At 38.6% G+C, this 14,628-nt stretch overlaps 1 protein-coding gene across 12 annotated transcripts in view; it reads left to right on the top strand.

The window, feature by feature from the left end:
• mycbp2 (MYC binding protein 2) overlaps positions 1-14,628 on the top strand; it is a 200,926-nt gene that overhangs the window by 150,187 nt on the left and 36,111 nt on the right. For 11 of the 12 annotated variants that reach the window (XM_078402308.1, XM_078402313.1, XM_078402303.1 and 8 more), the window contains 7 exons: positions 1,242-1,403; positions 1,826-1,909; positions 3,059-4,708; positions 6,693-6,862; positions 7,757-8,001; positions 8,578-8,745; positions 10,352-10,509. In XM_078402308.1, the coding sequence (XP_078258434.1) occupies positions 1,242-1,403; positions 1,826-1,909; positions 3,059-4,708; positions 6,693-6,862; positions 7,757-8,001; positions 8,578-8,745; positions 10,352-10,509 (2,637 nt within the window). The remainder of the gene's footprint in view (positions 1-1,241; positions 1,404-1,825; positions 1,910-3,058; positions 4,709-6,692; positions 6,863-7,756; positions 8,002-8,577; positions 8,746-10,351; positions 10,510-14,628) is intronic. The other variant, XM_078402309.1, reaches the window with a different exon arrangement.

The raw sequence follows: 14,628 nt of genomic DNA, 5'->3' as shown, positions 1-14,628 counted from the left end.
ATTTTCGAAAATACTGCAAGGTTCAGTTGCAGTTAGCCAAGAGTAATGGTAGCAAACTGATTAAATTACTGGACTGGTATCCAAATGCCTGAATTTTTTAGTTTAAATCTTAACATATTCGTTGGAAATTTTAATTCCAAGGAATTTAATACATTTTTAAAATTGATATCAGAATGAAACTATCAGATTGTTGCAAAAGCCACCAGGTTCATTTGTTCTCCTGGGAAAATTATGTCCACATTCAGTCTGGTTTATATTTGACTGTAAAGGGAATATCAGAATCAAGGCAAAGTACTTGTCTACTACTATGCATTCCAGAATACTATTTCCATATAATTGTAACTAATTGTACTATTTTGAGGTTTTGTCAGTGGGCACGGTGTCAACAATTTAATCAAAAGAAATAACAGACGGTGGTCAGGACTTGAGTACAGCCTTGACATTAATAAAATGTCAGAGGCGATCCTAGGGACCAAGAGGGAGAGATGCACACTACACAGCATGAATGTGATGAGTGATTGAAATATTGGAGAATTACTTTTAAAGAAGGAATAAAATGCTCTGTGCATCAGCATAAAAATGTCAAAAAAACGTGGATCACGTGGAGAATCAAGCAAGGTCCTTAAGTCATTATTTTGTACAACAAGTATAATTAATGAGCTGAAACTATGCAATGCTGATCATTACTAACAACAAGAGTTGAAAAGAATTAACTGTTTTTCACTGAAAGACCATTTGAGTTTGAGTAAATGCAGTTCTGTTCAGAAGATTATCCATTTGTCCCCAGTGCATCACTTGTTATCAGCTTTTTATAGTAAAATGAGAGAATCAATGCTGGACTTGGTCTTAATAGCTTCATTCTGAAGAAAGGTTTGGAGAATATTACTACTCATCCGCATGTGTTTTCAAAGGTCTTCCTGATTATTTGGTATTATTAAGTTTGAACTAGAAATTGATGCAATTTATTTTTTGTTTGTAAAATGTTTATCAGGTTATCTCACTAATCAAAACATTATTACCTAAATGTTTTGAAACTACTTGAAGCAATAAGTTTGGAGTACAGCTCTCCATTTATTCACTGCGTGTTTATATAAACAGCTGCAGCAAATTGGCATCAATGATAAAATTAGTTATCATTTTTATGTTCAAATTACTTTAATAACTGTATAATACCACTAGAAGGCATGATTTAAGGGAGTTAAGGAACGAAACCTAGTCTTGTATAATTTTACCTGCTACAGGTGACCAACTGAGCTCCATACTGAATACCATTCAGTCACAGCCTTTCCTCCCAGCTTCTAGCGTCTTTGGTCAAGCTGCAAAGCCCTCCTCTTCCCTTGTTCACAGCCCATTTGTGTTTGGACAACCCCTTTCTTTGCCGCAGTCTCAACCACAGCTTCTGAGTAAGTTTGTCTGTCTCACCTGCCTAACAAATTCCTTCCTCTTGCCTTACTGTTGTACTTTTGTACACCCTCTTCCTTCAGGAGTGTACCAAATTCATTTTGAATTTGCATATTTTGCAACATTCTGTTGCAGAGTAGTAACTTGTGCAGACTGGAATGCTCTCTACTATCTACAGAGTTTTTTAAAGGTTTAATAAATAATTGGGTCCATTGAATTAGAACTGAAAATGCCAAAATGTGTCAAATGCAAGAATTAGAAACAAGACGTTTTAGTTCTTTTGAAAGCATACAGCTGACTAAGTTTATACTTTATATATTTTGAAAAATCTGCAAATAGTTCTGTAGCTCTGCTTGTTCTTGCTGCTTTGGCATTTCTATCACTGTATCTTTTGCTGCTTATCTGCCACTGTCTTCCTCTGTAGACGCTTCACGCAGCCTTGCTTCACGCGAGCGCTCATGCACAGGGCCTGGGTCAGGTGTCTGCTCTGTATCTCTGAAGTCAAAGGGTGGGTATTTTTAATATCTGGTTATGTGACTATTGAAACCCTGCAGAGGACAACAGTGCTGCTTTTGCTCATGTTTGTGCACTAGTATTGATTCTTATTTGCATATTGGAATTCAGAATTGGCTCGTACTGTACTTAATAATACTGACTCCTGCTAACACTTACCTTTTTTTCCTCTAGTTTCTGTTGCTGAAATAATATTTTCACAAAGTTATAGAGATTCTTGAGGATGAAGTTTGAGATATAATTGTTTTGATGTTTGTGAATAAAATTATTTTATTAAGTCTTGGGTAAGCCAAAGGTGGTTCATTGAAGGCTTAAATATAATATTTTATATGGAAAATAATTTTATTTGATTAACATTGAAAAGATACCTCTGTCCATTTTACCTTAAACTTAGGAAATAACTGTATTCTGTTTGCCTACCCACAGCTATTTGGTTATTTTAAGTGATGTTTTACAAAATGCGGACAGTGAAATTTAACCAGAGCTACATTATCTGTTTGTTTTCAAGGATCGACATGGAACGACTGGAGATCTTGATGACATTTGCACTTTGGCCTTAAAAATATTTAATCTCTTAGTATCGACTTTAAAAAAAATATTTAAAACATTTAAAATGCTTTGTGTAAAATTCAGACAGTGTTTATTTGAAAAACTAAACTGGAAAAATCAATGGTGCAATATTTAAGTTACTTTTACCAGCTTTGCTTTCAGAGAATCATGTTGGATATTTTTGTCCCACTTTAACATCATGAAAGACATGTTTCATTTCAGTACTTGCCATGACCATTTAGTGCTGTCACTTTTTTAGGGTGATCTAACATCAAAAGGATTTTTAAAAATATTTTTTTTGCCAAATAAACAGACTTGAAAAAAAATTGGGATCGGTACATCGCATTGCATTATTTGGTCAGAAGAGCAGGTTCCAATACTGCAATTTAAAAAAGTTTTCACACTGACATAAATTATAAGTTTGAAACATGAAAAAGGTTGTTATTGCAAATGAAACTATCTGCAAATTATATTTGTTGTTATAAATGCCATTGCAGGAATTAATCCTATCTACCATGCATTAGGGTATGTAATGGAATAAGCTCGTCTTGTTCTAGAGATAAAGTACTGAATATTTTTCCAAAATAATTTTCAGGTGATAAAGGAAACATTGTAGTATCTGGAAGACCTTCAACTCCTTCTGGAAACTATGATTTGTCCTTCAAACACAAAGCTGAAAATCGATTACAAAAAATTGAAGGTCGGATCAGCAAGGCTGCTGTAGAACAAACAAAGGCAAAAAATGCAGAAAATTTGACAGCCAGTGAATCTCTAATGCTTAAATCTGATGCTGCTAAATTGAGGTCAGACTCTCATAGTAGATCTCTTTCCCCAAATCACAATACATTACAATTGTTAAAAACAGATGAGAAGACCACAGTTGGACCAAGAGCAGAGTCACCAACACCAGATTCACGATTAGCATTGCCAAAGCAAAAGTTGTCTGGAAAAGGCAGCCCACCGAGTGCTAATTCTCAAAGGTCATACTCTCCACATGACAGAAACTTAACTCATAAAATCAATACAGCCTCGAAAATTAGATTGGATCCACCAAGGGAAAGATCAAAGTCTGATTCATACACTTTGGACCCAGATACAGTTCGCAAGAAAAGAGTTCCTCTAACTGAGAACCTGCGAGGGCGCTCCACTTCACCAAAACCAAAATTGCTGCCTAAGGAAGATAAACCTGCCACCAATGTGGAAAACAGGGTACCATCCCCTCAGGTTGTGCAGGAAAATCTTCACAGCGAGATAGTTGCTATTTGTACATCTAGTACTCTGACAACAACCAGCAATTCAGATACAATATCTGAACAAATCGTTGAAATTCAAAACCCTGAAGATTCTTCCCCAAAAGTCCATTTCAGTATTGGCAAAGCTCCTCCCAAAGAAGAACAAGAAACTCGATTATCTCCTAAGATGAGTCGCAAGAGTACTGCCAGACACACAAGACCCAAGAAGGAGAAAATTGGAACTATTTTAAAAGAAGAAAGTAATTCTTCGGTTGAGCCGCCAAAGCGAGCAATGTCTCCTTCTGTTGCAGAATGCGCTCGAGCTGTGTTTGCTGCTTTCTTATGGCATGAAGGGATTGTCCATGATGCAATGGCATGCTCATCTTTCTTGAAGTTCAATCCTGACCTAAGTAAAGAACATGCACCAATGCGAAGCAGCCTTTACAACCAACCAGGGTTGGAAGAAAAAGAGACAAAGCTAAAGAACAGGCACTCGTTGGAAATATCATCTGCTCTAAATATGTTTAATATTTCTCCTCATGGTCCAGACATATCTAAAATGGGCAGTATTAATAAAAATAAAGTGCTCTCAATGCTCAAAGAACCTCCATTGCCTGAGAAAAATGAAGATGGAAAAGTAGATTCAACAACCTATGAACCTTCGAATCATTATTCTATGAAGACGAAGTCCCCATTGCCACTTACTTTGCAGCATCTGGTTGCCTTTTGGGAAGATATTTCAATGGCAACCATAAAAGCAGCCACTCAGAACATGATCTTTCCTAGTCCTGGTTCAAGTGCTATATTGAAGAAAAAAGAGAATGAGAAAGATAACAAAAAGAGCAAGAAAGAAAAGAAGAAGAAAGACAAAGCAGAAGCAAGACCACGAGGAAATTTATTTGGAGAAATGGCACAGCTTGCAATGGGAGGCCCTGAGAAAGATACTATATGTGAATTGTGTGGTGAATCCCATCAATATCCAGTAACATATCACATGAGACAAGTTCATCCAGGTAACTAAATTACTTGTTAATCCAGTTTAAAAGGTCTCTAATTATCCTTGGAGAAAATATATTTTTATTCTGACTTATTTGGATCATTTAATTTTGATTTTCTACTTCTGTTTGAAATGCAGCACCAAATCCACATACTTTATATAAAGCAGCATACAATATTGATCTACTAAATGAGTGCTTGACAACAAGTTTCAAGACTAGTTCAGTCATAATGCATAGTGTTTGATCCTCTAAAGCTATGGAATAGTATGTTTGAACTGCTCGTAAATTCTGTGGGTGGTCTTAGTATTACTTCAATTGGTTTTATTTCTCGTCTCTATCACTAGAGTCATACAGCATGGAAACAGGCGCTTTGGCTAACTTGCTCATTAGCCTCACCTGCCTACATTTGGCCCATATCTCTCTAAACCAATCCTATGGGTTGGTTTAGAGAGATACCTGTCTAAATGTTTGTTAAATGTTGTGATAGTCTTAAACATTGTGACATAATAACTCATGCAATGAGTTATGGGTCATTGAAACTTCAGTATTAAACCTTACCCAACCAATGTGAGGGTTAGGCTGGATGTTCCAGCATTGGGTGACACAGCTCCCACTGTGTTCGCTTTTCAGGTGCTCAAACCCACTCCCACAAAAGAAAGGATTGGTATGGTGATTTAAATTTAAGAGTGAGTGATAAAATTGAGAGATTCAGGCAACTAGCAATCTCCATAACTTCTTCCCTTAATGAAATTAAGACTTTTTGCACTCCTTTTGACCCAGAAACCAAATAAGTCATATTCCTTGTCCCTAAAGTGATCATTCAACCTTTGCTTTTATGCCCTAGATTTGATATTCCCTTAATCTTGGCCCCAATCTGTTCCTGTTCTTCCTATGAGTTTAGTTTAGTGATACAGTGCACAAACAGGCCCTTCGGCCCACCGGGTCTGCCCTGACCAGCGATCCCCGCACACTAACACTATCCTACATGCATTAGGGATAATTTACAATTATACCAAGCCAATTAACCTACAAACCTGTACGTCTATGGAGTGTGGGAGGAAACCAAAGATCTCTGAGAAAACCCACGCAGGTCAGGGGGAGAACGTACAAACTCTAGCGTTGTGCCACGGTGCCGCACGTCAGTCTGGGTCAGACTACAACTTGTTCTGCAGTCATCCTGGACGTAGGAGAACAATGAACTAATAAAACCTCAGTCTTGTGATAAGATTTTCTATCCCTACTTTTGCCCGGGTCCCAGTATTATTGGGGGTTGGGTGGTTTATGCAAGACAAGGGGGCTTCAAGCCTAACCATTTCTTCACTTCATACAAGTCTGGACATTTACTGTATGGAAGGAGGCCATTCAGCCACTGTGACAGTGTTAGCCGCAAGAGCTATTTATGCAAATCCTATCCCCAATTTCGTTCTGTGCTCTTGTACTTGTGTCACTTCAAGAGCTCAACCATGTACATTTTAAGTAGGATAAGGATTTCTGCATTCACAATTTTAGCTGGTGAATTACAGATGCCCATTTCTTCTCGGATAAAAAGCCATGTTCTTCAGCTCTCCTGTCATCTACCAATTATCATATATCCATATTACCTGGTTATTGGTCTCAATGCTAATTGCCCTTGTATGGGGAATCTTTAAAAAAACTCAGTTGTATCTACACTCCTCGTTTGTTCAAGATACATCAGCCTGGCTATTCTTTCCTTGGCACTAAATTTGTTCAGCTCTTGCACTTGAGCTCTGTTGGTGCACTTTTGAATAGAAATCCAGAGCATGAATCATTGTTGACTCCACCAATTTTGTTTGTAAATTAAATGAGCCACTTGCGTTCACCTGATATTGAGGAAACATCAGTTAATATCTTTTTCTGAAATCTGCCTTATTAAAACCTTTTTAGTATGGAATTTGAGTTCCCTTTAATTTGATGTTCTTTGATTAACAAAATTCATAATTTTCCTGTTTCATCTACAAGACATTTTATCTTGATAAAGGTTGTGGTCGCTATGCTGGAGGACAGGGCTACAATAGCATTGGCCATTTCTGTGGTGGATGGGCAGGCAATTGTGGTGATGGTGGTGTTGGAGGAAGCACCTGGTATCTGGTATGTGACCGTTGCAGGGAAAAATATCTCCGGGAAAAACAAGCTGCAGCTCGTGAAAAGGTATGCATTCTATGATGAAATTGGTCTCCATTTTGACCAGCCCTTTATGAAAATTATTTTATCAAGCAACTTTGCATTGTACAACTGAAGTCTTGCACAAATTTGTAAAAACTTCTCTTCTGTACTTGGCACAGTTGTCTGCTGCATGATTGTGATGTCAACATTTATGGAAGAGACTGGTTAAAAGTTTTTTAAAATAACTTATCTATAATGATTAATCCAAATTTAAACATTCGTAGGTTATAATTTTGTTTTCACTCCCTCTCTTGTTATGGCCAATGATTTGTCATTGGGAGAAGGGTTTTCAATGGTCCAATTAGGAGGAAGCTCAAGTGTAGTAAAACTGAGGCATGCAACCTATTTCCTGGTGGCACCACAAGATTCTGTTGCATATGTGAGGACATAAGGATCCTGGTTTACAAAAATAACACAAAGTGCTGGAGTAACTCATCAGGTCAGGCAGCATCTCTGGATAACATCGATAGGTGATGTTTCAGATCAGAACTCTTCTTCAGACTACAGACCCAACCCACAACATCACCTAGCCATGTCCTCCAGAGATGCTGCCTGACCCGCTGAGTTACTCCAGCATTTTCTGTCTTCAGTTGCATAATCTGATGATTATTGATTGGACCGCTCAAATATACACCCATTACCGACCCATTACTGACAAGTACTAAGACCCCTCAGAGAGAGTGAAGAAGACAAATGAGAATTATTTTGGGTGAATATAGCTTTCAGGCCTTATGCTGTGTACCACTGCTATATTCTTTGTTACTAATTTTTAGGTACAGTAATGATACTACTTTTTTATGTGAGTGCTTGATTTTTTGTTCGATTTTATAATTTAGGGAAAAATAGTGATCCAATCAGTGTGGTATTTTACCTTTTCAGGTTAAACAGGCCAGAAAAAAGCCTGTGCAGGTGAAGACTCCACGGGCCTTGCCCTCTATGGAAGCGCATCAAGTGATTAAAGCCAACTCCATGTTCTTGCTCTCATTGAGTAGTGCAGCAGAACCAAATATCCTCTGTTACCATACCCCAAGGCCCTTCCATCCACATCTTCCAAGTTTGAAGGAGGCCATTTCTGATGAACACCCCAACAAATATCCATGCCTATACCTACAGACTCTTGCCAGGTACAGTACGAGATTTGCCCAAAACTGAAAAGGGATCTTTCTCAAAAACTGCTAACATTGCAAGATGACATACTGTTGGACAAATACATTTTAATGAAACACTGTATGTTTATGAAACAGAACAATTTCACTTGTGCACCAGCTCAGATTAATTGGTTCACTTGTATTTGTCATGCTCGAGAGCATGTATATTCACGCATAATAAATAAGCTAATATAATTTAAATTATAAGATGAAAACAAAAGATTTTGTGGGGATGGGGGCATCAACAGCAGGCAGCATGAAACAGTTGATATTTTAGGTCAATGATCTTTAATCAGTTCTTGGGGCACTGATTGTTATTTTGAATCAATTTCAATCAATCAATGTCGCCTTCATCTTTTTAATAGACTCATTTTGTGTCTGTTCTTCTGTTGTGTGTATTCTTCCTAGCCAATATAACCTAGTTGTAATTTGCACTCTTTCTCAATGGGATTAGTATGCAAAGATATTTGAGTAGGTGTTAAAATATGAAGCATATTTTGTTTTGCTAATACAATTCAACTTAGATTCACAATTGTAAACTTTGCCAAATAGACAACATTCAGAAAACTTTGCTGGCTACCATGACGATCATCTTTTCCAAGATGAAATGAAATACCTTCGTTCCACTTCTGTACCAGCACCATACATTTCTGTCACACCAGACGCTTGCCCTCATGTCTTTGATGAGCCTGAAACTAATTTGAAATCAATGCCTCCCAGGTACGTCCATAACAAAATTTGTTTACTCATAACATTTGATAAAGGGCCATTCTTAGTCACGTGTGTGATCAAAAATGTGAAAAATTGTGGCATACATCTCTTCTAATTCTGAAAGAATTACAGGTATATTGTTTTTTACTGGAAATATGACATATATGTCGAAATTATCAAGTGAAATTTTTATATGTTGTGCTGACAATGTTTAGGGTCAGAGGTCAAATATGATTGGTCACGAATGTGACCATGTGAGGTCACACACGCAAACCTCCCAACCCTCCCGAAATTGGCAGAAAGTTTCCGATTTCTTATTTCATTTCCGCCATTCCGATTTCAGTTCACATTTTCTCGCCGGCCTCACCTCGCCACGGGCCCAGCCTCGTCGATCGCCTCGCTGCATAGTTGATGTTGAGAGAGGATGGAGGGGGGTGTGGGGGAGGGGGGAATGGGGCGGAAGAAGGGAGGGAGGGGAGTAGGGGTGGGGGGGAGGGGGAGTGAAGGAGGGGGAAAGGGGAGGGGAGTATGGGGATGGGTGGGAGTAGGGGGAGGGGAGTGGGGGAGGGGAGGGAGTAGGGGGGGTTGGGTGGACATGGACCGTTGTAATTTGCTCTTGAAGACCACTGGAGCAAGTATGTCTTCAATGAAATTAGGTATGTGCAGTTTTAAATGAAACTCTTTCTTTATAACTTATTCATACATTTTATGACCATTGTTCTTTTATTCATTACCAAGAGAATTGGGATATGTACGGAAAAAGCAAAATAGAAAAAACAAATTTCTTCTCTGTGTTGTAAAATGTATTTCTGTTCAATAACATTTCTATAAATAGCAGAATATACTCATGATAGGTCTGACATTGTACATGTAGTCCAAGAGCTACAGACTGTTAGAAATAATAGTTGTTTTTCATACATGAATGTAGCTCAACGCATATGAGCATTTGGCGTGCATACTTTTTTTGCTGAAAAGTTGCATTGTATTGATGTAAAATTCTGAATTTTGGAGATCAATATTCTGAATTTGTAAAATCAAATGTTGGGAGGTCTGCACATGTGACCAGTCATATTTGACCTCTGACCCTAAACAAACAAACATCAGCATCTATGTACTAAAACTCCCTTTTGTTTGTTTGTTTGTTCCTGAACTACAGCCAAAACAGCAACAGTTTTAGGCCCACCTTACTCATCATTGTCCCTTTGGTGCTAATGGAAGAAGTTTCATTGAAATCGGTGTTATATTTTTGAAGTTATTCAAATTTTAAAGTTTAAATCTATCTCATAGGGAGGGGGGATAAGGGGGGTTGAGGGGGATGGAGTGAGGGGGAGGGGGGGAGAAGGTGCTGCACCAATGCAGGAGAGGTGTGGGCCCAACGGGTCCACTTGGTCTAGTACCAAATAAAATTTTCACTTGATAAACTTTGACATATATAAGTCATATATACCGTACAAAACAATATACCTGTAATGCTTTCAGAATTAGAAGAGATGTATCCCACAATTTCTCACATTTTTAGTCACACACGTGACTAAGAATGGCCCTTAAATGTCATAGCCTGAAGGCCCTTGCTTTCTTCAGTTGTTTTAACGGTGCATTTTATCTACCTTTATAGTCTTGAAACAAGTCCAATAATGGAAAATGATACAGCAAAACGCAGCGTCTTCCAACGATCATACTCTGTTGTTGCATCAGAATACGACAAACAACACACAACGTCACCTGCCCGGGTGAAAGCTATACCCAGGCGCAGAGTTAACAGTGGTGATGCAGGTCAGCCAATTCCGAAGTTACTAAAATAATGCATAAATGATTTAAATTATTTTGTCTCAAAGATGCATAAAAAATCATTTGTTCAACTATATAATGGTTATTAGCATCTTGGTGACAAACTAACATGCATAATCTGAAGATTATGTGTTAGCATCTTGATGACTAACTAACATAGTTATAAGATTATGTATTGCCCCTGATTTTGTCGTCAACAATATGGTACATCTAATATAAGTTACAGTTTTTATGTGTGCAAGGCATGGGGAGTGACTGTCCATCATCTAACGTTGAAATAAAGACCCATTACAAGCTAAACATGCCACAAAAATTAAGCTGTGCCCAGTTCAATTTAAGTATACTTTTAATCCCGTGACATGTGTTAATTATGATTAGTCAACCCTACTATTCCACAGGAGTATCTATTAAAAGTTGTATTCATTTATTTTATTTGTTGAAGATTTTTATTTTATTTCTCTTTCTATCTTTCATGCATGAATCTCACTTTCCTCTGTACCAGTTCTGACACATAATTGATTCCAAAATGCTATTTCATTTGACTTTTTCAATCTGATTGGTTAGGTGATATCAAGTAGCTTTCCCTGTTCATTCTGATCCTCGATACCCTGTAGTGAGTCCATCAGCTTCATTGCGAAACCTCATGGAGGTTAAAGGGACAGGATGAATTTAACTGAAGGCTGATAGTGTTTCTTGATCAGAAACTACAAAATTCTGGGCCGCTTATGTAGGATTAGAATGTGAGTGTTAAGGGTATGGGGTCAATAAGTACAATTTTTGTGAGAGGAATGTGCTCTATTACTCAGTAGTTTGTTTGAGACTCACAAGTCTGAAATGCTGAAAGAACCAGCAGTACAATTTACCTTGTATTTGTAAATATTAATTGTAGTATGCAAACTGTCCATATGCTAAAGATTTTATGCCAACTGTCATTGCCAAGTTCGGCTGGTGGATGTCAGCTAAAAAACGAATATCAGAGCTAAACTTATCAAAATCAAACAAATGAATGTTGCAAAAGTAATGAGGCAGGATGGAAATTGATTCAAAAATACATTTTTACTTACACCCAAGAAAATGTTGTAGCATTGTATGTCTGGTATTTATTACTTAATTGTTATATTGATCAAAATAAGTGAAACCAATGTCATAGAAACAAAGAAAATAGGTGCAGGAGGAGGCCATTTGGCCCTTCGAGCCAGCACCGCCATTCATTGTGATCATGGCTGATCATCTATAATCTTGTGGCTCTCCACTGCCTGCCATTCTGAAAAGGACCCATTTATTCCTTAGTGAAGACAGATCTGAAGTACCTGTTCAACTCTTCCGCCATTTCCTTGTTACCCATAATAATTTCACCCGTTTCTGCCTTCAAGGGACCCACATTTGTCTTTACTAATCTTTTTCTCTTAACATACCTAAAGAAGCATTTACTGTCCTTCTTTATATTCTTGGCCAGCTTCGCTTCGTACCTTATCTTTTCAGCTCGTATTGCCCTTTTTGCTATCTTCTGTTGTCCCTTGAAAGTTGCCCAATCCTCTGGCTTCCCGCTACTCTTTGCTATGTTATACATCTTTTCTTTTAGTTTTATTCCATCTCCAACTTCCCTTGTCAGCCATGGTTGCCTCTTACTCCCCTTAGAATCTTTCTTCCTCTTTGGAATGAAATGATCCCCTGCATCTTCTGGATTATGCCCAGAAATGTCCCTCCAGAGTGGGTGGCAGTTGAACATGCTCATCAAACATTGATTTGCAGTGCATGGGGTGATGATCGGAGTGTGGAATTCAATAATGCCTTTCATTCAAATAGAAGAGCAACGGGTTAAACAGCATCATCTTAGATTTTCTATGATTATTTTTATGGCAAACTTAAAGAACCTTCACAGTTGCTTCAAATTGCCTTGGTATGTCTTCTTCACAAAGAAGCCAGACAAATCCAATTTGGCTTAATCAGTCTCCTCTACTTCACAAGAGATGTCATCAAGAGGATTATGAAGTTGCACTTACTTGTAAATAAACTACCCACCATCGCCCATTTTGGGTTTCACCTCGACCACTGAATATCATGTAGCAACTGACCCTCTCTCTGAATTCCCAGAGATTCTATGTGGTTTTAATACACATTTGTAGGGTGCTGAAAGACACTCTACTTCCCTGGATTGGTGCAGCTCCAACTACATTCAAAAAGCTTGACGCAGTCCAGGACAAAGCAGCTCACCTAATCAATATCCCATTCACCACCATAAATATTATTTCTCTCCACAATTGATGCGCAGTGTGTACCATATATATGATGACTGCAGTTATTCAGTTGGCTACTCCAGTAGCATTACTTAGCTTGCTCCCACTTAAAAGAGTGAAAGTTTGGCTGAATAGAAATACCATAACCCACAAGTTGCTTTCCAAGAGACACGTATATCCTGACCTAGAAATATTATGCTGTTCCATTGGGTCTAAACTTGAGAGCTCCCTCCCCAAAAGTATTGTGGGAGTACCTCCACTGGATGGACTGCAGCATTTCAAGACAAGGTTCTCATCAGTTCCTCTAGCATTTAGGAAAACATAGCAAATGCTGCCCTTGCCAGCTATGCTTCGATCCTGATTTTTCTTTTAAGTCATCTAACAAAATGTTTGTTCAGCCCAGCTTTAATGGAATTATAGAAATACATGTGTACTGGACACGCAACACTTGTGGGATGGTTTCTGATCATGGATTAGTTATTTACATAAATGGGTATTGGGAAATGAGAGTCAATTTTCAAGAAAAGGTAAAGGCTCAGATGTTTTTCAGAGTAACTGACCTGCGAAAGGCCGAATGGCCGAATTCTCCTCCTATGTTTTATGAACTTATAAACCAATGAAACCCGTGGCAGAATTAAAAAGCTTCAAATGTTTATCATCTTTCTCTTTTGATCCTTTTTTTTCTCTCTCTCATTCTTTATCTCCTGCGAAGCTGTCTTTCAGCTTCAACAAAGGGGTTGTCACTTGTCAACAAAGGGGTTGGTAATAGGGCGTAATCGAAAAAATGGTTTGAAAAAATGTTGAAACTGGAAAGGTGACTCTAATATTTTAGACTGTCTGAAAGGCAGTTGTGTGTCTTGATGAAACGTGATGCTCCTCAAGCTTGGATTGCTTGTGGATGATTGAGAGAAATTAGATGCAGGAAAGAAACATAGAAAAATATTTGCAGGAGTAGGCCATTCGGCCCTTTGAGCCAGCACCACCAATTCAGTATGATCATGGCTGATCATCAGAAATCAGTGCCTCGTTCCTGCTTTTTCCCCATATCCCTTGATTCCTTTAGCCCTAAGAGTTAAATCTAACTCTCTCTTGAAAATATCCAGTGAATTGGCCTCCACTGCCTTCTGTGGCAGAGAATTCCACAGATTCACAACTCTGGGTGAAGAAGTTTTTCCTCATCTCTACCCCTTATTCTTAAACTGTGACCCCTGGTTCTGCACTCCCCTAACATCGGGAACATTTTTCCTGCATTTAGCCTGTCCAATCCTTTATGATTTCTATAAGATCCCCTCTCATCCTTCTAAATTCCAGTGTATACAAGCCCAGTCGACCTATTCTTTCATCATATGTCAGTCCCGCCATCTCGGGAATTAACCTGGTGAACCTACACGGCACTCCCTCAATAGCAATAATGTCCTTCCTCAAAGTAGGAGACCAAAATTGCACGCAATACTCCAGGTGCGGTCTTGCCAGGGCCCTGTACAACTGCAGTAGGACCTCCTTGCTCCTAAACTCAAATCCTCTCGCAATGAAGGCCAACATGCCTTTAGTTTTCTTCACTGCCTGCTGTACCTGCATGCTTGCTTTCAGAGACTGATGTACAAGCACACCCAAGTCTCGTTGCACCTCCCCTTTTCCTAATCTGACACCATACAGATAATAATCTGCCTTCCGGTTCTTGCCACCATAGTGGATAACCTCACATTTATCCACATTATTCTGCATCTGCCATGCATCTGCCCACTCACCCAACCTATTCAAGTCACCCTGCAGCCTTCAAGCATCCACAACGCAGCTCACACTGCCACTCAACTTTGTGTCATCCGCAAACTTGGAGATTGCACATTTAATTCTCTCGTCTAAATCG

The sequence above is a fragment of the Rhinoraja longicauda genome, chromosome 7 (genome assembly GCF_053455715.1).
Source record: "Rhinoraja longicauda isolate Sanriku21f chromosome 7, sRhiLon1.1, whole genome shotgun sequence".
Lineage (NCBI taxonomy): Eukaryota > Metazoa > Chordata > Chondrichthyes > Rajiformes > Arhynchobatidae > Rhinoraja > Rhinoraja longicauda.
Note: the sequence above shows the minus strand (reverse complement) of the source record. Positions and strands in the feature narration are given on the sequence as shown.